At 41.5% G+C, this 22,424-nt stretch overlaps 1 protein-coding gene across 4 annotated transcripts in view; it reads right to left on the minus strand.

Moving 5' to 3' along the window:
* Positions 1-22,424, minus strand: part of LOC141753401 (talin-2) — a 116,005-nt gene that overhangs the window by 21,522 nt on the left and 72,059 nt on the right. For all 4 annotated transcript variants that reach the window (XM_074612063.1, XM_074612053.1, XM_074612044.1 and 1 more), the window contains exons 17-39: positions 21,178-21,386; positions 18,890-18,988; positions 18,062-18,229; positions 17,065-17,199; positions 16,539-16,698; positions 13,868-14,034; positions 9,898-10,026; positions 8,854-8,967; positions 8,441-8,554; positions 7,863-7,997; positions 7,277-7,405; positions 6,962-7,064; positions 5,910-6,118; positions 4,635-4,754; positions 3,951-4,148; positions 3,687-3,826; positions 3,274-3,367; positions 3,028-3,117; positions 2,778-2,900; positions 2,539-2,682; positions 1,120-1,281; positions 664-804; positions 376-557 (exon numbers count right to left, since the gene is read on the minus strand). In XM_074612063.1, the coding sequence (XP_074468164.1) occupies positions 376-557; positions 664-804; positions 1,120-1,281; positions 2,539-2,682; positions 2,778-2,900; positions 3,028-3,117; positions 3,274-3,367; positions 3,687-3,826; positions 3,951-4,148; positions 4,635-4,754; positions 5,910-6,118; positions 6,962-7,064; positions 7,277-7,405; positions 7,863-7,997; positions 8,441-8,554; positions 8,854-8,967; positions 9,898-10,026; positions 13,868-14,034; positions 16,539-16,698; positions 17,065-17,199; positions 18,062-18,229; positions 18,890-18,988; positions 21,178-21,386 (3,265 nt within the window). The remainder of the gene's footprint in view (positions 1-375; positions 558-663; positions 805-1,119; positions 1,282-2,538; positions 2,683-2,777; positions 2,901-3,027; positions 3,118-3,273; positions 3,368-3,686; positions 3,827-3,950; positions 4,149-4,634; positions 4,755-5,909; positions 6,119-6,961; positions 7,065-7,276; positions 7,406-7,862; positions 7,998-8,440; positions 8,555-8,853; positions 8,968-9,897; positions 10,027-13,867; positions 14,035-16,538; positions 16,699-17,064; positions 17,200-18,061; positions 18,230-18,889; positions 18,989-21,177; positions 21,387-22,424) is intronic.

A 22,424-nucleotide genomic window follows, 5' to 3' on the forward strand; every position in this document is an offset into this window, starting at 1 on the left:
TGTTTTGGTGACTTCATGGAGTTTACGCTGGTTGCTTGGCAACCTCAAGGCGACAAGACTTCAGGAAGTCACTGCTCTTGGCCGAGAAATAACATGTTTTTAAAATGATTTTTTTGGTGCAGGTTAAACAAACAACATAGAGCTGATTAGTGAGTATTAAAGGTGCTAGTGGTTAGATTTTTGTGCTAAACTAAGATAACCGGCTGCTGGCAGTAACTTCATATTTACCGTACTGACATAACGGTGGTATTGATTAAGAAATTTCCCAAAATGTTGGATTATTCCAAGTTTGACCTCACGATACTGTATTTTCCCACCCATCCCTTTCTTTAGCGTCCCATTTGGTTACATGAGAGTAAATTTCCGCTCACTAACCGGATGGCTGTGATGAGACTCTTGATGGAGTCGGACACGGTGCGAGAGTGACCAGCCAGGACAGACCAGGTGGGCGGGTCTTTGGGGTTGATAACCAATGAGCGTGCGGTCTTGAGCAGGTAGGTGGAGCTGTCCAGCATGGAGCGTGCTGATTGGAGGATGGGCTCCTGTGCCGCAAAGCCCTACAGAAAAACAGAGAATGCAGAATGCATTTATTACAATATCCTGTGTTTTTATAATACATGTAATTGCTGCAATGAATACTACAAACACTAACGTGGCCCATACCTCGTGGCTGATTTGAGCAGGGACGGTGGCAAACTCTGGGTTGGAAGCAAATGTTGTCAGGTTTTCAACGGCCTCGATTAGCGGAGCTGTGGCGACTCGACACTTGCCCCTGTTCTCATCTGAGAAATCACCATCTAAAGCCTAGACAGTGAGAGGAATATGAAATTGCGTGAAAACAAATCTGATTAAACTCGAGTGCCTATTAAGTTGTCTAACAGAGGAGTCAAGAATTAAACAAATCATTGGCAGACGTTTGATACAAACTATTTGTGTGAACAAATATGAGCTGATGTGAATCACACATGTCTCAGAATCCACTCAACAGAGGATTCATCAAAATCCTCCCACATCAATCACAAAGCACATTACTGTCAAAGCTAAATCCATATCTACGCTGTGGTGAGCCAATAAGGGGACAGAGCCAACCTTTTGACGAGACTGGCAAAGAAATCCTACCTTGATGGTTTTGACCAAGTTGGCGGTGCTGTTGGCCACCTCCTTGGCAGACTGGACAAAGTGCCTCTTGGCAACTGGGTTGGTCGTCTTGGAGGAAGCCAGGCGGCAGGCGTTGCACAGTGCCGAGGTGTGCTTAGCGACAATGGTGGCTGATGATAGCACCTGCCACATTATAAAACACAATGTTAAACAGATTTTATATAAATAATAGCCGTATGAAGTCCAGCGTTTGCACCACCTACATTTCTATCTACTAAAAGGTATTTACTACTGTACTAGCATGCACCTCCCCTGAAAAATCCAGTGTGTAGGATTTGGTGGCATCTAGTGGTGTGGTTGCAGATTGCAGCCACACCACTGCCCCTCCGTACAGTAGCCCTCCGCTCACTCCCCCCTTTACAAGACTGCGGTAACGTGAGCCTCTGAGTACAAAACCATGGTAACACCGTTCTCCTCACTCAGAGGCCATACTTACCATAATAACACTACTTTAGGAGCAACGAAAATCAGACGGTATCTGGCGGTACCATGGTTTTGCACTCTGCAGCTCACATTAGCACAGTTTCACGAGCGTGTCGGGAAACTACGGCGGCCTTCTGGCAACGTAAAAATGCAAAAAGTCTCTCTCTAGAGCCAGTGTTTGGTTTGATCAACGTGGCGGACTCCGTGAAGAGGACCCGCTCCCTATGTAGATATGAAGGGCTCATTCTAAGGTAACGAAAACACAATCATTCTTAGTTTCAGGTGATTATACACTAAAGAAAACATAGTTATGAATATTATATTCCATTTCTGCCAATAGATCCTCTGAAATGTTACACACTGTTCCTTTAAACTTCTGACTGGCGAGCTGGAAAGTGACTTAATGTAAGAACGCTGTGGGGGGCACATAATTTGGCAAAAAACTGTTGGTCTTCAACAAAGAATGTTTTTGAAGAAAGTAGTGATAATGAGGTAAATATTGGACTTTCAGACCTGCAGTGAAGGCATCTGGCTACACAGCTGAACACTTCTGCAACAGCTATTTGCATAAAATATACAATCTTGGGGCTATAAAAAGATAGCTATTCCATTTAACACAAGAGGTGGGCCTCGTTTAGGTGTAAAATCTCCAATGATGCGTCTATAATGTCAGCGTGAGGAAAGGATTCAGGGATATTTTTATACAACACCAACATGAGGAAATCTGCAGGTACTCTGAGCAATAAAACAACCAATAATCACAGCCGTATAAAGTTCTTTAACACTCATCCATGTAACACTCTGACCTGAAAATAAATCAAACTGTGACACATCTCCGCAGAAAAGCTAAGGTACCCATCTGATCATACTGCAAACACCTAATCCTGTTATAATGTGGATCAGACTGACAGGTTTTTGGATGATTGCTATACAGAGAATATAGTGAAGTGCATGTACCTGGGAGGGACTGCTATCTGGGTCTACAAGGTTCTGACAGGCCATCTGGATTGCCTGGTTGGCTTTGGCAAACTGGATGGGATCCACCAACCCCTGGTGTCCTGCCTGACTGTTGGGATCAGACACACCCACCAGGTAGGAGGCCTGTGGAAGAAAAAACAAACTCCCGCCATCAGCATGCACCAGCATTGCGTCAATATGATGTAATAGCTCCTGTACTGCAAGAGTTGTTTCTGTACCTGTCCCGCAGCTTCAGTGAGGCCACACAGGGCTTTCGAGGCTGATCCTACACAGTCTCCAAAAGACGGCACATCTCCAGTCTTGCAGTTCTGAGAAATACCTGCCATGGACTCTCCCAGGACCTGGACAGAACAAAGGAGCAAGACCGGCGGAACAAAGAGAGAAGAAATGCTTAGGATGCTAAGCTCTGTGTGTGTGTGCAGAGTGCCTCGGTGTTTGATCACTAGGCTGTTTGATTTGCAGGCCTACCTTGGAGTTCTCCATCACACTCTCGATGCAGTCGAAGTAGGACAGGTCACTGACCGGCTCGTTGGGATTGTCCAGCATTCCTCTGACAGCCTGGGAGATGAACAACACATGAGGCAGTTAGTAGAAATGTCCTTGTGTGCTACTCAGATAGACCATGGTAAATAAACCCTAAATTATAACCCCCATCAGCGCTCTGCTGACATGATTGCTGATTGTTTGTTCACAAGGTTGTAAAGTTCTGTTTACCTCCAACTCTCTCAGGGCGTTGTCACACTCATTCTGGCCAGGAGCCTGCTGTGTACACAGCGTGATCAGCTGGTTAATGCTGTCGGTCACTGCTCTGAAACAAACAAACAAACAAGCAGAAAAAAATAAATAAATCACACCCTAGTCATTGAAGGTGAAATCAGTGTTTGAGACGATGGAGGCTTTGACACGTGTGAGCACATTTACAGGAGTTTTGCATGTGTTAACAACCCTTGATTACATCTGTATGCCTCTGTTTGTGTGTGCAAGCTTATGCAGTTCATCAGCATTTTTTGTATATATTATATAGGGAACATTAATAATTTCAATCAGGCTGCATTTTAACAATTTTAACAGAGATTACCTAGCACATCGAAGCATTAAAAATGTGTAGATGTGGCTTGTTGTGGTACCTTGCAGCAGCAGCTAGCAGGTTCTTGGCATTTGCTGCTGCTGGGTCCACAGAGAGACTCTTAGCTGCCAGCAGCAGCTTGCTAGAAGCCATGGAGATATTCTTCAAGTTACCAATCACCTGCACCTGGTCGTCCTTTTTCTAAAATGACACAGAACATCATCAAACCCACATCAACGTGAACATACGCTTTTGAAAAGTGCTTCTGCTGTCTCAACTGAATGAAAAATTCGCTGTTAGAGCCCTTTCTAAAGACAATACCGACCTGAGTGTGCCCGGCCATCTCTATACCAGCATCCAGGAACTCATCAAAGTCTTCGCTGAACTTTCCAGAGGCCACTGCCAGCTGGCTGCTGGAACCTCTGGAGGCATGGACCACATCGCCTGCCGACTGGTTCAGCTCTGCTGCTGTTTGGTTCAGCTCGCACTGGGCCTCCTGGAAGGACTTGGAGGCTGGAGGGATCTGAACGGAGGACACAGAGGAGTTCATGATGATATAAAGACATTTAACTGTAGTTTAAAAAACAGCTACATATCAGTTACACATAGGTGTGACCACAGCCACAATGTCAGTTTACTCACTCAGTGATTTAAGATAAAATTGAAAAAATGCAACAATTCAAAAATTGCCATATCTTATCCCTGTTGAAATGGTTGCAATAATGCTGTGTATAATAATGAGTGTGTCTGTGACACTTTCCCTATTTGTATACTAGTGATAAAACGTTAGTATTCTTGTTTCATCCTGTCAGGCTGTGACCTACGTAATTGAACAATGCTCTTGAAAATAGCTAAAAATAGTGAAATAACGCACAAAACTTTTCTATCTCCACTTTTAACTTGTATGCGTCATTAATCGTGATACATTCCTCAAGGGTCCTTTTTGCTGTGGGGCATTTAAAGACGCACATGATGCTAATTTTGCCGGTGAGTCACAAACCAAACTCACAGTTTCAATCAGCAGCTTCTTGCTGGCCTCCCCGATGCTCTTGAGAGCCATGTCCACATCCTTCTGGCCAGGCAGACAGTTGACGCAGTTATTCAGGGAGTGAGACACAGCCTTGGCCACCTGAAACACACAGCAGGTTCACAGTAGACCGGGTTAGAGGGTGTTATCTATACACAACAACCAGGCTGAGCTAGAAATCTGAATAAAAATGCTAACAAGCAAGGGAGTCTTGCAGAATAATTGATATCACCATTTTGCATTTTTTTTATCTTTTGTCTTTGAAGAATATCAACCAAATGTGTGTGTGTGTCCTCTTTGGTGGTGCAACATATCACAAACGGGGTTGTCACATCACAGAGGCCACAACAGAAGCACATGACAACATGAAAGGGACCATAGTGAAGCAAAGAAGAGCCAGTAAGTTAAAAAAGCAGCACAGGCTTCTTAACTTAACCTTATATCTCATAGCTATTTCAAATGATAAAAGAGTATTATATTATGTGTATTATGTTATATTTTTTTCTCGAAGTTGCTATTTAGAAACATATAATTTTGTGGAGAAAATATGAGGAGGACAAGACGTAAATAATTAAGGCACTTCGCCTATACATATGCCACCAGGTTTATTAAAGGAGTCCCTTGCTACATTTGACAGGTGTTCTCTTTCATGTATTCCTGAGCAGATGTGGACATTCATCTGGCTCAGATTTGTCCATAAGAAAATATTCAGCAAAATATATTGAGCAAAGAAAGAAGTGCGGTTGGGCAAAAGCTGACTTTCCTTTCAAGTTTACAGGCTGCATTTTTAATTTTCTTACAAATAAACAGCATCTGTTTAGCCACCTTAAAAAGTCAAATTACGTCCATTAAACTTTCTGTTTCAGTCTAAATTCAGACTCATCCAAGAGTTCCAAGTTAAAACAGTGTGTTTGCTGTGTAATTAATTAAAAATGTAACTACAATAATAAAACATTCATGAAAAACACAACTAAACATTTCCTTAAATGAACTATTGGAGGATGGAGATGATGAGGTTAGAGAAACTGAAGAATCAAATATAAGTTGTGAGTGTATTTTTGTTTCAACAACCCGCAGAATTGTCTTTGCAGTGATATTTGATGGTGTTTATCGCTTTAAGGTACTGGCGCTATAGTCTGACAGAAATACGAAGGTCTGAGCCTTCCAGCCTGCAGCATCAAGAGTCACCCGCTGTGTTAGAAAGGACAGACAAGAAGATTAGACTCCGTACCCCCGAGCAATCCTGAACCATCTCACCTGCGCCAGCCTCTGCTGACTCTCGGCGTCTCCGGGGGAAATCAGCGCCTGCTTGGCCTCATGAATGAGAAGCGCCGAGCCCTCCATGACGTCACGAGCGGAGTCCAACATGGCGGCAGCGGCCTTGGGGTCTGTGGTGGAGGCAGCGACGCCGCGGGCCGCCTGGGCCAGCGTCCTCAGAGCCTGAGCTGTCTCCCTGGCTGCTATTCCTACACACAGGATCAGAGGGAACAGAAAGCACAGACAACTACTATCAGGAAAGTATCTCAGAGACGTCATGGATCATTTTTATGACAAGATGATGTCACTATCATGTACTCATTTTAAAATCCTAAACACTGACGTCGTATTTCAGCAGACAAAATGTAATTTTGTCCAAGAGGGTGTTTGCCTCACAGGCAGAAACCAAAAACAAATATCTCATGAGACATTTGACATCTAATTTACAACACATCAGTTGAATGGGATAAAACAAATGTAATGAAGCCATACTTTATGTAGCAGTTAACAAGATCACTTAAGGAAAGTAAAGCAGGTTCCAGTCGATACGAGTATTTCCCCTCAGGTTCTATGGGAAACCATGTGCTGTATTTCAACCAAGGACACTATAAAAGGGAATGAAAAGTCTTTGGAAAACACATTTTTACAACTGAAGAGAACAGAGATAGCTAAAGGTTACCCTACTGCATCAAACAAAGCAGCCTATTTAGTGCTTTATGTGAGATCAGGGTAAAAATATTAACAGACTTTTGACACTGTGTATTGGGTAAATGGATTATTCAATCACATCTAAAGTAGTTAAAATATAACAAAGTCATGTGAAAAAGAGAAAGATACTTACAGTGTGTACTGCAAAGAAAAAGATGCTGGCAGCTAAATAGGTGAACTTACAGTCAATGAAAGTGTTTGTGCCATTGACCGCATATTTAGCCCTTAAAATATGAGATCAAGGATCTTCTATTAAACTTGGTGGATAGAGGTGATTACATGACCGCTCCTCGGTAGAGGCTCAAGTACATTTTTGAAGCAGTCAGTGTGTCAGCAGTACCAACCTGTGTAGTGTTCATTTCCTTGTGCAGCACAGGTGAGCAGCTGAGCCATGGAGGATCCCACCGACTTAGAGGTGCTGCCCAGATCCTGAGCACACTTCTCCAACTAAAGCAGAGATAACATAAAACAGCAGCTTTATATGTAAGTAATTAATAACTAAGTATAAACCCATTAGACCCTGCTTCAGGCATGAGATGCTTTTAGTAAATAGCTTATGTATAACTTGATTCAACTTAATGCAACCGCCTCTTTTCATGTTTCGTTTGGAAGAATGAATCCTGAGTAAATCTTATGGGTCTAAAAAAAACATCTCTTACTGATTCTCCAGGTAGTGGTTTCAGTTGGGCATTAACAGCAACCAGCATGGCGTCTTGCAGCTCACTTCTCAGGGTCTGGATGGCAGTGAGTGCAGAGTCGATCTCCATGGGGCCGCAGGCTTCATGAGCCTAGACAATAAACGGGAGTCTGTTGTCACTCACAATTCACACAGTTACAGGGGTTATTACTTGTGTTTTGAACTTGCAAGTAGTGATGCTGTAACAAAAAAATATTGTATTGTCAGCTTCGGCTGGTTATAAACTCAAACAATCGCTATACACAAAACATACACTTGCTGCACTCGAGGAAAATGCATCAAAATAGGTCACACAGGTCAACTAATGTGCAATTTAAAAGCCTCCCCTACAGCAGTTTACGCTTCAGTGCATCCAATGTCGACTAAGCAGTACAAAAATAACTCTACAACTCTCAACAAGATGACAATGTGATTTTAACCAAGAAGCAGGCACAGTGTCCGTCTGGAATGATCCGAGTGTATTCGGTTTGTTTTTGCATGTATTTGCATGTAAAATGCAGTGACTTCCTGCATGCACTGCCACATATGCGAGTGCGTCTATACTGTACCTTCTGTGCAGACGTCCTCAGCTCAGCCAGGCAGGTGGCCAGGTTCTTGGCACACTGACCCAGTTGCATGGCTGCAGCCTGATCCGTCACCGTGGGAACGGATGACTTGGCCGAGGTCACCATCTTACTACCAGGCTGGAAAAGAAAAAAAGAGAAAGAATAATTCAATAAAATATATTTTCTCTGGGAGCAGTGAGGAGCTGCTTAGAAAAATAAATGTTGCCCCGGGCAACAACAAGGAACAAAGGTTAAGTATGTGTTGGTATTTGTGGAGACTCCACGCTCCTCCATCAGCTCTGTAACTGCAACTGAGGCATTAAACATACACACCACTGCTTCTTTAACTGCCTGCTTACATCAAAAAGAGGTTACAGGCCTATTTTCAATGGATCCCCACAAGGCAGAAACACTATTTATACTCTGTTCAGCCTGGTTCCCAATGTAGGACTGAAGTTACTCAATGTGAGTATGTGGATATAAAGTTTTAACAATCTCCCCTCCAGCAAAAGTGAGAAATGGTAATGCCATATTATGTGTGTGTGTGTGTGTGTCTGTGTGTGTGTGTGTGTGTACTGCACCTGTAAGAAGTTCTGGCTGGCAATGATGAGTGCTAGTTGTGCACTGAGGTCCTCTGGTCTGGCCTGACTGCCGCGCACCCCCTGGACGAGTTGTGGGATGTGGTCCGCCACTGCCTATACACACACACAACACACACACACACACACACACACACACACACACATGCATATACACAGGTTTAAATACAGTCAAAATGAAGACTTCACGGTTTAATAAAAGCCTCAGCATAAAACCCCTCTATTATACTATTCTATATATCATCAAGCAAGCAATTTGTATGTACACATTACAATGACATTACAGCAAGGATATGAAAGAAAAATATTATGAAGTCAACAATTTAAATGCTTCGTTAAAAGGAGGAAAACTGAAACAAACCAAAAGGTGAGTGACTGTCAGCATTGATTCTCACCTTGCAGCTCTGCACCAGCTGCTGGTGAGCAGCAGTGTTCTGGTTGGAGGCGGCAGCATTTTGAGCAGCAGCGATGGTCTGCGTTGCTGCAGCGGCAGCTTGCTTGGCAGCATTCTGAGGAATACGAAGACCCATAAATACATCCACATGTAAAATATGGTTAAACAGTAGCTCTGTGTCTGTCTCTGTATCAGTCTGTCCCTCAAGTGTCCATTTAAAGCAAAGACTTTAATTTGTGCTTTTGAATCTGGATTGTTCTCCTGTCGAGTTTGTGGTATAAGAGACTTCAAATTACTGTCCTGGTGTTTTTATACATGGGTTTGTTTTTCCTTTATTTCCAAAGTGTCTCTCCACAAGATGATAAACTGAAAGCATCTCTGTCAATGTACGCTGCGTGAAATTATCAAATCAACAGCATATTGTAATGCATTTGAGTGTAAATACAGCATAAATAGAAGTTTGGGTCTCAAGTTTTCAAGTTCAATTTAAGGTCTTACACCTTGTTTATACAAAACTAATAAATTATTGAAGTTAATAAAAACTCTAATATTACTACAATCATTCATTACAATACGCATACAACTGCACATCATAACAAACTATAAAAGGACAAGGAACTTGTTAAGCATGTAAAATTCATAAACCCTGTTAATGAGTTCAATATTTTAGTTTGAAGAGAAATTGAGCTGTGAGTCAAATAAGCTTCAGGCAAATGAGCCCCATTCGATCCATTTTGATGATAGATTACTCTCTTTCCTCCAGGACAATTTAAAAAGAGCAACAACAAACCAAACCCTGTCTACAAACCCTGACATTTAATGGTGAAAGATATGCTGATGAAATCAACATCTAATACTCGCTGATCTTTTACTAACAGATGGTGATATGGTATCCTAATATTTGGTGCTTTAGAGATGGTGACATTTAGGATTGGTCTTGGTGTTGACGTCATGTTTTATTGTAAATATTTTCAGATTCCTCCTCCTGAAGTAGACATTTTGTGTTGGTACAAAGTGTGGTAGAGGTTAAGCCGGCATCACTCACCTCCAGTCTGTTAATCAGTTTCTTCTTAATGGCGTTCTGAGCAGCAGCGTTGGTGGCCACACGCAGCCCCTCCGCAGCCTCCCTCAGTCTTTGCTGCTGGTCCTCGTTCTCTGGATACGCCGCCGCACCCTGAGAACACAAACACACACACACACACACAAACACAGATCAACAAATGCAAGATGACAGGTAAGCAGGATGAGGAAACAGCTGACAAGACAAGATAAATAAATAAATAAATATAGTAATAATAATTTATTAAAATCGTAAATATGATAATTTATTAAAATAGTAAATATAATAATACTAACTTATTAAAACAATAAATATAGTACTAACAATTTATTAAAATAATGAATAAAGTAATAATTCATTAAAATAATACATATACTAACAATTTATTAAAATAATAAATATAGTAATAAAAATTCATTAAAATAATAAAAAAAGGAATAACAATTTATTAAAATAATAAATATAGTACTAAGAACTCATTAAAATAATAAATATAGCAATAACAATTTATTAAAATAATAAATAAAGGCTGAATGATCTGTTCACGATACTCCCTGACTTTCAACTATCTTTAAAAAAAGGATTTTTTTTTTTTTTAAAGAAATATCTTTCCTGAATAAACATGTTAGCACTCATCACATCACAAATATCTCCTAGGACGAGCAGCAGACACACCCACACAACAGCCAGCAGTACATAAGTCACAAGTCTGTGTGAAAATGACGCAGATTTAAATCACTGCACTCAAACTCAGCTGCAGCTCATCTTCATCACTTCTTTGATGATGGCTAAATGTCAAGAGATGCTGTTTATTCATATTAACAAGCAGCTCTTTTTATCTTCCCGTTTATGACTCCAGCGGTGCAAGTTAACTGGGCTCAGTGGGGACCAGTATCAGGGCACCTCAGTGTCTCCTGTTGTTGGAGAGAAAGCTAAGCCTGCTGCCATTAGGTTCATTAACTGGGAACTCGGTAGCTTCACCTGCAGCTACACAGAGAGGTGAGGAAAATTATTTTCATTGTCGATTAATCTGTTGATTATTTGTTTGGTCTATAAAATGTCATAAAATGGTGAAAAATGTTGACCTGTGTTTCCCAAAGCCCAAGATGACGTCCTCAAATATTTTGTTTTTGTCCACAACTCAAAGATATTCAGTTTTCTGTCATAGAGGAGTAAAGATCCAGAAAATATTCACATTTAAGAAGCTGGAATCAGAGAATTTTTACTTTTCTTTCCTAAAAAGTGACTCAAACAGATTAATCGATATCAAAATAGTTGCCGATTAATATTATTGTTGACAACTAATCAATTTATCATTGCAGCTTTAGTGTCAGTAATGTTAAACCCCACAGATGCTACTGGCAGAAGTCACCATAGACATCACTATGAACGAGGCACAGAAGTGTGCAAACAGAAAAAAAAAGGTTTTTGCTGTTAATTTCTAGTAATTTCATGGGTGGAAAATGTTTCGGCACTTGACTTTGCATTAATCACAGTAAATTGAAGTTAGTGACCAGCTTCAAATCAGTGTTTGCAGCTGTCATCTGCCTCTTGGCAACTGCTGACACTGTTTAAATGTAACAGTCAATTTGCATAATTATTAAAAAGTGCTGATTTCCAGAGAAAGTGACAAGATATGACATGCATGAATGCGTAATGGGGGACTAGCCTTCAGAAAGCAAAGTCTGTTTTACAGCGATACAATACATGTACAGCAAGTGTCTCGCTGAAACAAATCATCGGCTAAAAAAAAAACACGAGTATAAACTCAGTCAGCTGTAAAACGTACAGTCCAGAAACTAAACTGCACGAGCTCAATCAATCGGTTACCAAGGCAACGGATGGCTGAAGTGTCGGCCTCCATTGACACAGATAAATGTACATCTGCGACGGTGATAAGTCTGGCATCAAACTCGACCATCAAACCAGCTGGAGGGCGTCATTTAATTTCCATGGTGGAAGTGGAGAGTTATTAATATCAGTGTGTGATTCTGCAGACAGATAATGAGGCCGATGAAGAAGAGATGGCAGATAAATAGTTTGGAAAGAGGAAGACGGGATGAGTGGCAAAACTAAGCTTCGCCTTCAGCAGAGTGGGGAGAAAGAGTTTGAGCTCTTAATCGTGTTACGCTGGAAACTTGAGGTGTGAGAAGATCTGGAGGGGAAATTTAAACGCTTGGATTCTGATATTTCAACCCTATAGTTTCGTATTTATTTGGTTATTCATTTTGCACTCAGATGTCTTTACAGGCTAATTCCTGGCCATTGCAGTTTACAACTGCACTTCCAAAAACATTGGTATTAAACCAAAGGATTAAACAAGGCCAAGGATTTAGTTCCAATTAACTAAAACTGCTCACTGCCATGTTAACACAGGATATTCAATATGATGAACAGTGCCAGCAAAGAAATAGCTCAACAATTTAGAGTTTTACAACTATGTTCATGTATATTTGAGATTAAAGAGAGAATAAATTGTGGCTTAAAGAGCTCCAAGAAGCCTTCAGTATCAAGCAAAGTATTGTAGCAACTCTAATAGTGAGTCTATGACAATTATAGAAACGAAAACCAAAGGGCAGACCCAGGTTAGGAGCATTGCATGTGTTGACCCATTCACGCTAAATGCAAGCATGTCTTCTGTGGTCTGAGAGGGATATCTAAGACACATCCTGCAGCTGCTACATAGATAACAATAATCAAAGCACACAAGGTGTTTTAACTGGGATGAGAACACATTTTTCTAATTCACAACTAAGATCTCTAAATTCAGACAAATCTAATTAGAAAGGAAACAATCTGTGAACTAATAAAACCGCTCACTAACTCACTAATGTCTGTGGACCGACATGACCATGTTTGCAGATGTTGACTTTACCATCTAAAACCATTGGAAAACTAGATTGGAAAACCTTTTTTCACTAACACACCTTGGGTTTCGGGTGTTTCTAAATTAAAGATCTGTCCATGTCCCATACATTTATTGATGAAAGTTTTAAAGGTCATATTTCATATAAGGGATACTGTAGGGCGATGAGAGACCCCTCCGTGCACAGCATCGTCCTGTCTGGGATTCTTTCACAACAATGACCCGCTAGCTGTACATTATCCCGCATATTACACGGCTACTTACTTAAGAAATCAATATTTTGACACAAAAACAGTCCGCCAGAGTCCGACATCAGAGCTGCGCCCATAGCAACGGTCTGTTATACATAGTAACGGTCTGTAATACAGAAATTACAGACCGCAGAAGGTTGTGATTGGAATCAGAATCGAGTCTTCAACACAGCCGTGTAATAAAAATGAAAGAACATCTTACCAGCAAAACAAAGCAGAATCACTTTCCAAACTGTCATTCTTGGTCTTTTTCTGTCTTGCACACATACACAAACACACAAACACACACACACACACCACTCTTGGGGCCTCTGGCCCGGCTTCTTTACCCTCTGCTGTCATTGAAAAGGTCACCCTGTATATGAGAATAAAGCCCAGCCCTGTAGATTTTTATCTGGTCTTCAGAAATGCCACAACTGTGATTAAAACCAAAGCTTTTGCCAAAAAGATCCACTCAAAAAATTTCTTTGTGTGAACGGTTTTGGTGAATTATGCTACATGGACTAAAGCTTGTTTTACAGAAGCTCCTCAGTTCAGTAAACTTACCGCTTTTTGTTGACAAAAGTTGAGATATAAATGCAAAATTACAAGAAAACTAGAGACCATCTTGCAATGGGATCACACCAGCAGTGATGCCGAATTGGGCCAATAACCACTTCCCCACTTGACCGAACCACGCCCATCTTTGAACTCAACATTCATTTTGATCTCAACTACACATCTGTACAGTGTGCACACACACACAGACTCACAGGGTATAAACAACACCGGCGTCGCTGTTGCTGCTGGTAATAAACACAATAAATATAATATGCTTTGTGTCTCACACGCTGCTCACCTTTGCTGCCTCCACCATCCTTGCGGTGGCGTCAGCCAGCAATTTAGCAGCCGCCAACAACTTCTTAGAATTGTCGACGTCCACCTCGGCCTCGGCGTCAGACCTCATGGCATTCACCAGGTCTGAGGTGGCCTGAGCCAACACGCGGGCCTGACGGACCATCTCTCCTGAGATTAGGGAGGACAGAGGTAGTGTGGAGGCGAGAGGAAGGGGAGAGAGAAATGAGAAAAATTGGAGAGAAGTGGATAAATGGATGAGTCGTATTAATAACAGATTGAGCGTGTTAACACAGTAATGTTTTAATTTAACAGCGTAGCTCTGTCCTTTTGCTGAAAATCCTCCTGAGTTTATCATCATGAACAAAAACATCTTCATTTCTTTGATAATCACTTGCAATAATAAACTATGTTTGATGACTGCTTTCTTGTGCGCAGCCGGGGATAATGATGTAATGCTGGAAAATCTTAGAGGAGCAGATAAATATTTCAACAACTGCATTGATTTTTAATTTTGACACCATTTAATTTTTTATCGGTACGAGAAATTCAAAGCTTACTTGTTAAAATGACTGTTAGTAAGTTGACTCATATTGTGACTGTTTGAAGTCATAAACAATAGTGAGCTTTTCAACATAAAGTTTATCGTCAGCTTCATGAAAAAGCTCCCGGTGATGCAAAAGAAACAAACATATTTCACTCAGCTCAACGCGGTTGAATTTCTTGCAGAGCGACACTGCTCTCGCTTATCAGACGTGCATAATGTTTTAACACCTGCAGGTGACTTGAGAAGACACAATTAGATGCAATTGTTCCATCAGCGCTGGTGCTTTTGATTCCCTTTGAAAATATTCTTAGAACCAGACTTATGAGAAAAGACAAAAGGGATGAGAAAAGGATTGTTGTCTTTATTCTCTCTGTCAAAGCAGACCTGGCATACCAGACACTCCATTTGGCAATAATTCATGTGAATGCATCAGCTGATCTGCCAACAGAAGGATTCTCTCTGTTCTTTTCTCCAGGTGTGACATAACCTGACATATTTGACACCGGATCAAAGGCGCCATTCGCCAACTACCTGCACGTATTCAGGTCTCAGCAGAGCAAACAGCAATTCTACTCGTCTATCAAGCCAATCAGTTCGGCTGAGCTGACCGCTGTGGATCTCTTTCTATCCATCTGTCTTTCTCTGCTGTCAGACTTGCTAACATCACTGTCAGCGTTTCTCTTTGGCTTCACCGGCGCTGACAGCAGTCCATTCAAACCCACCATCACGCCAGTCTCTCTGAGGAGAAGACGGGATGAAGCACGCACCGATACACAGTAAGACATCTACTCAGAAAATAGAAACTTTAGAGCTGTGGAAAGCAAGTTTGAAGCTGAGATTATATATGTAGTTTATGTGCTTTTTCATCGCCTATTTAAAATCAGATATTTGGTGAAGAAAGGTCAAATTTAGCCTAATTTTAGACTGAATTTCAAAGCATTACAGCAGCCAAAATTGGGCCTAATTCATGTGGAAACTCTTTGATGGGTTGCATTGAGTAGCATGATAGGGAGGCTGTTTTTTAAGTTTTAGGCAGATTCAGGTTTGTTTGTCAGGTCTGGTAGGTTTTGGTCACAAAATGTGTAAATGCACCTAAATACGACCAGCATGACGAAATAAAATTCAAAATAAGACAGCTTGCATGATATTAAAAAAAACAAAAAAAAACACTGCAATGATCCAATACAGCACTCTGCCTCCAAAGCATCAGCTCTCTTGCATTTTTTGTTCTTAGTATCTTGGCGTTTATTTTACCCAAATTATCAATAATTATATGTTTTTTTCTTTCTCTTAATTTTTTTATTTGCAGGCGACAATTGTGTTATCAACAAGATTAAGAGTCTGCAGCCATGCTAGTGGATCTGTGGGCTGTACTTATGCACAGCAGCGCTTTGATCTAAACACTAACACCTGCATGCTAACATGCTCGAAATTACAACGCTAACATGCTTGTTTAGCAGATATAATGTTAACCGTGTTCACCGATTTAGCTCAGCATATTAGCATGCTGAGTCATTGCTGGCATTTGCTAATTAGTAGTAAACACCGAGCTGTGGATGATGGGAATGTAATTTATTTTGTGGGTATTTGGTCATAAGCCAAAGTATTATTGGACAAATAAAAATGATGATCTGGTGGTGGCTCTAAAAGTTAAGGGATTGTTTATTGTTTATCGTGTGGGGGACATGATGACACAAATGACATATTCATGTCTGTACAAAATGTCATGGCAGTTCATCTAATAGCTGTAGATATTTCAGTCTGGACAAAAGTGGTAGACTGACCGAACAAAGACCGACAATGCCATCCCTAGAGCCGTGCGGCTAGCATGGCTAATAAAAACTAAAACCTCACTGAAAGCAGCTGGCCTCGGGTTGTACTTTCCTGCTAATGACAGCTTAAACCATGATTGCTTTTTAAATCAAAAACAATTTTTCAGTTAAAGAGCAATTAATTAACCTGTTCCTTAACCTAAGTGCCGTACATAATTACTTAATCACAAACAAAAGTGCATTAATTTCAACATAATTCAGCCTTTTTCTGTATTCTAGAAGATTTACCAAATTGAAAAAGTTCCCACAATGGCTGGATGTGGATGAATTCATCTCCGAGCCTCTTTTGGACTCACCTGCGTCTCCCATGGAGCTGAAGATATTCTCAGTGACGGTCATGATGGTGTCGGTGGCCTGGTCGTAGCGCCCGATAGGCTCTCCCCTTAAGGTGTACTGACGAACGTGCTGCAGGAGATCTCCCAGAGACTGACTCACCACGCTGGCCGCTGCGCTCACCTTCAACACAGGAGATGCACATCATCAACGTTAGTGCTGTGTTTCTTAAGCTGCATTATTCCCTGCTTCTTATTCCATCAGGGAGGGGAGAAGCACACTGGACTCATACCTTCATTGCTTCTTAAGCCCCTGGTGTTAGTACACAAACTGAATACCCTAAAGAAAATAAAAAACCTCCAGTGTGGTTTAAATGAAAAGAAAAAAGCTTGAGAATCAGTATTCTAGGAAAACAGTCAACTCATTTGTTGCTAATTAGTATTTTCTGGATCATACTTGTAATATACCTTGTTATCTTCGGAGACAAAACAAAAAATGATACATGGAACAGTTCAGTGCACCGTTGGTCTCTACATTAATCAAACTGACCTGTTTGAGGAGCTCGCCGTCTTCCGTGGCTGAGAGGCAGGCCTGGACGCAGCTTTCCACCGAGCGATCCACCAGCTTCCCGGCTTCGATTAACTGCTCCTGGCAAACCGGTGAACTGATGGTGGGACTCACCACCTACAACAACAAGGTGAAAAGGGTAAAAATAAGTAGTGGTGAAGCAGGAAGGATGTAAAGGAGACAAAGTGAACAAAATATCTTCCCTTCCTCAGGTTATAAATATGTGAAAAATCAAACATTTCTCTCCAGTTTTAAGGTCTAATGGTAAAGAAAAGAAGAAAAAGGAACAATGCCCAAAGTAATCTCCATTTAACTTCCCTAATGTGAAACATAACCATATTTTAAATGGACTAAACCCACTGCTATAACAGTGTTTACATCATTACATTACATTTCACAGAGGAAACAGAAAAAGGAGAGGGGGGAAAAAACGACTTGAGAGGGATTCAGCAGATGGTTTTCATCACATTGCCATACAGAGAGGTGAGGGTTTGTTTAGTAAATGCAACTATTCTGATTGGGAGCCAGGAGGGCATTTAAACTAATTAGAGGCATGTGGGTTGTACAATTATGTACAATGCGGGCACAAGGTATTTAACGGTGCCTTGGTGCATCCTGATGTATTCACTCTCCAAAAATATATTTTTTCAGCAGCAGATAAATGAGGAGGTTATTTAAGTATTTGAATCTGTGTTTACCAAACCTCACTGCACGGTCTACTTATGAGAGAAGATGAAACAGCAAATGGGGAGTTATTGTCGCGCACTGAACCAAACCGATTTAACAACAGCTTCCCCAGTGACATCTTTACACCACTGCCAGTGTAATATTCAAATCCGAGACAGATCTGACATAGTAAATGGGAAAACATTATGCATAATGTGCACTGAATTGACTTTGTGGGAATTGAGCTCATATCACACAAATACTGATATGATGCCAGCCATTTAGTGCAATGAGTCAACACATATTCTTGTACCTTGGCACACGCCACCAGCTGGGAGGTCGACAGGGCACACTGTGTGGCAGCAGCGATGACCCGGTTCTGGAGCACGGTGTCCTCAGCGACCTGGGCCACGTTCTTGGCCTTCAGCACCATCATGGCTGCAGCGTTGGCCACGGCTTTGGCCAGATTCATCAGGATGTCCTACAACAACGGGTGGCAAAGATGGAAAAAAAAAACACACACAAACTATCTCATCAGCAACATCATATACCTGCACAGTCTGTCCTAAAACATTTTATCTCTTTCTCATGCACAGATGACAAATACTGTGGCATTTAGATAGAAGAAAAGTAATTATTCGTAAGAGCTCTGTTGTCATAGGATTGCGTCTGTAGTTGCGTGTAATTGCGCTAAAACAGAGGAGATGTGGGAACATTTCACAGAAATAGGACATCTAACTCTCATCTCATTTCATTTTTAACAGGAATAGCAACAGTGTTTGCGTATTGTACACATTTACATGTACAACTCATCATTATTGAATTACTGTAAAATACTGAAATAAACTCCAGTGTGTAGTGACAGGCAGGCTGTTTGATCTATGTATAACCTCTGCAAACATCGTATTACAATAACAATTATGATTCAGCCAAGTATGAGCTACATGAAAGAAAAACACAGGCTTGACAGCTAGAATAGCATTCAATTCAAATACAAAACCTCTAGCTAAAAATACGAATACATTCCCTCCATATTCCCCCTGGTTACAATGTGTTTTTGATTAACTGAGTTTTCTTTGAATACTACAGAGTGTGGTGGTGGTGGTGATGATAAATGGACTGGGGGGGGGTGTAGCGTTACCTGGAACCTCTCGTCTGTCTCGCTCTCTCCAATCTGGCGCAGGAGGTCTCCACTGGCCTGGCCGATGCTGCCTGCTGCTGTCAGCACAGTCTGTCTGGGCTGCACACACACAAACACACACACACACACACAAAGAAAACCATCAGGACGTGAAACTGCATTTGGACGCCTGGTTGGAAACTGCATCATCTTGCACCTTGAGGTATGGCTTCTAAGTAACCTGTAATGTGTTTTACTGTGCTGTATGCTGCATCTAAAAGAACATCAGTGCCATTTGAGCACTGCATACTGCACATTGCTTAACATGTTAGCTATTTAAACACAAAGAAATAGATCATATTGTAACACTAATGCTAAAACTAACAAAGCAGCCAAGCGTGGCCAACTTCATTGTTGCCGGCGAGTCGCCTTTGTGTTGTTCAAGTGTTACTCAAGTGCTCGTTGGCGTAGTTACAGAGTGCTCTCAAGGATGAGGAATTTTTGTAGGCCAACCCGGAAGTTAGCACGGCCCCAGTTTCCTCGACAACAAGCCAGTGGGAGTTTTCCATTGGGTTTTGGATTATTGCAGAAAATAAGCTCTCTCGCAAACACACATATTATTCAACAAGATAACCTTCACAAATGAACACCACTTTTATGATTTTTGACATTTGAATGCAATCACTTCAAGTAAAAAGCTAACATATACACAGCGAGGCTGTAAAGGCGGACGAGTCGCTGTGATGATGTTTAGTAGTCTCATTTAGCCACTTGTTAGCAAATACCTTTTTTAAGCAACGTAAAAGCTTCAAAATGAATTTCATATCGTATCGAAATCTCTTCAGCTTGTGTTAACCACAGACCATATTTCAGGCATCTTACTAAAAACCCATTGAAAAAACTCATTGACTTCCAGACGAGGGAACCGGAAGTGCTAAAATGCTAACTCCTTTCCAGGTTTTAGGACTCATTCCAGTAACACTATGTTGTTGAATAGCACTGGGAACTGGCTGACGGCACTTTTTTAGATGGAACAGAACAGGGTGAAACAAAAATATATGATTGGTTGACGCTTCACTGCATCATTGCTGGAAAACGAGACCAGCTCATCTTTGATTCGTAGCGCAACGCACCCATCACGCAGCGACAAGTATCGGGCGTCAGTTTGTAGCTTCATGTCACCAGCTTCCATTGAAAATGACTTATAGCCTGTTGCTATTGGCTATAAACTGTTGCTTTTCCCCGGCTCCTCCATCCCACAGTATTTAGATTAGATTCTGATGGGCAGGTTGGCACCTTGATGCATCCTCTGCCATCAGTGTATGAGTGTGTGTGTGTGAATGCTGACATGTAGTGTAAAGCGCTTTGAGTGGTCGGAAGACTAGAAAGGCGCTATATAAATGCAAGTCCATTTACCATTTGCTGTGTCGCTCGTAGTGTGAACATATCATAAGACAAAGTTAAGTCTAACAAACAGCCCGCATCTCTTCGTCTAACTAGCCTTCAGGCTTCGAGTTATCTTTCCATCTACTTGCATTGCATAATGCGCTAGTGCATTAAGTTCATGGTTGTCCCAAAGCTAGATAGACCTATGCATTATGCAGATTACCAGCCAACAACTGTACAGTACATTAACTTCTGAATGATACTTCCACAACAAAACGACAACAAACTCTAAATAGACCTCAGTGAGAACATTACAGTCCTGCAATCCAAGTAGATGGAGACTACATTAATCAAGTTCTTTTTCCATAAAGGCACAAAATGCCTGCCATAACATTCGTCCTAGCGTTATTAAGACCGACCGGGACAATTCAGTTAGCCGAAGCAGGCCAGCAGCAGAGCATGTTAATATAATTAGGTGTAGTTTGGAGGAGCAGGAGAGCCGCTGCATTATTAAGAGGCGATGCATTGTCTTAGAGAAGAGCTGCTCTGTGGCAAATTTGATTAACTTTCTAGATTGTCATTTTGGATATAAAAATTGGGCAGACAACAAAATACACACACAAAATCTGTCATTTCAAGTGACAATGGTGAAAATGTTGCTTTCACATTTAAATGTCTACACTCCATCATTCCCCATTATGTCCTTCAGACTTTAGCTGCTTAAACATAAACTACCAAGGAGTAAATCTGCCACCTTCAACATGTCACATATACAGCAGATAAACAGAGGGAGGCTGGTTTCAGAAGCAAAATAAAGAGAAGAGATATATTGTAGTACTTATAGATACAATAGTAAAATGGACAGTATAAAAAAAGACAAGACATGGTATCATTATCTCAGGGTTTGGGGTTCCTTTGCTCACCTCTCCAGAAGCCGGCTCCACAGCGATCAGGAGGTCAGACACGGCCCCTGCTAGTGTCCTGGCAGCTCTCATCAGGTCATTACCTCCGCCCACATCGTCCTCCATCAGCGCAGCCAGCAGCTTCACACCCTTTGACATTTCTGTCAGGTTGGAGGAGATGGTAGTGATGGCGCAGCCCACGGCGGTGTAGTCTGTGTCAGTCGGATCGCCTGAGTACGGGGAGAGAGGACGGAATAATAAGGGCCATCAGATAAATGGAGTCCTTGAGAAGTGAATGAAACAAAGCTTAACCGAACCCAAACAGAGAAAAGTGTGACTGCTATCCAGTGAGTCTTCTTAAGATTCACCGTTCAACCAAGAAACAAAAATATCTGTATTTAACTGGGACTAGAGACTGCGAAAAACACTTCAGTCCATTTTAGCAAAGGGAAATATGCAGGACAAAAGACAGAAATAAGGGACAAATTGTTATCGCTCTGGGCTGCACGGTGGTGTAGTGGTTAGCACTGTCGCCTCACAGCTAGAGGGTCGCAGGTTGGAATCCAGCTTGGTCTACCCGTGTTAGTGTGGGTTTTCTCTGGCTTCCTCCCACAGTCCACAGACATGCAGGTTAGGTTACAGTAACTGTTGACTCTAAATTGCCCGTAGGTGTGACTGTGAGCCTGTGATAGTCTGGCGACCTGTCCAGAGTGTACCCCACCTTCGCCCAATGTCAGCTGGGATCGGCTCCAGCACCCCCGCGACCCCGAATGGGATAAGAGGTTATGAATAATGGATGGATGTTATCGCTCTAAAGCACAGATAAAATGAAAAAACAACCAATTTAAACTTGGAATGGTTCAGAATGGCACGGAGCCAATAGACACCTTCACCCGCCCATATTCACCAGACCACAGCAGGATATGGGGGGGAACTATTAGACTTTATACAGGATCTACAACGATGTCAATGAACACCAGACAGATGGAAAGGTTCTGCTTTAAAGTCACTAATTGGCCAGATCATTCTAAAATAGCACTCCTAAAATGTACTTGTAAAACTGTGGGCACGTTTTAACACTTTCACTGGTTTTATTGAGCATTCCTGAAAAGGCTTACAATAAATCCCACAATGGCTATGCAACGACATATACAATGTAGTATTGCTCTGCTATCAAGACATAGACATTTCATTTCCAGCGAGTTTCCATAAATTCAAGCTTGCTTGGTAGCAAACAAACAGAACACAATGTGCTGAGTCATGCAGGC

This window comes from Sebastes fasciatus, chromosome 2 (genome assembly GCF_043250625.1).
Source record: "Sebastes fasciatus isolate fSebFas1 chromosome 2, fSebFas1.pri, whole genome shotgun sequence".
Lineage (NCBI taxonomy): Eukaryota > Metazoa > Chordata > Actinopteri > Perciformes > Sebastidae > Sebastes > Sebastes fasciatus.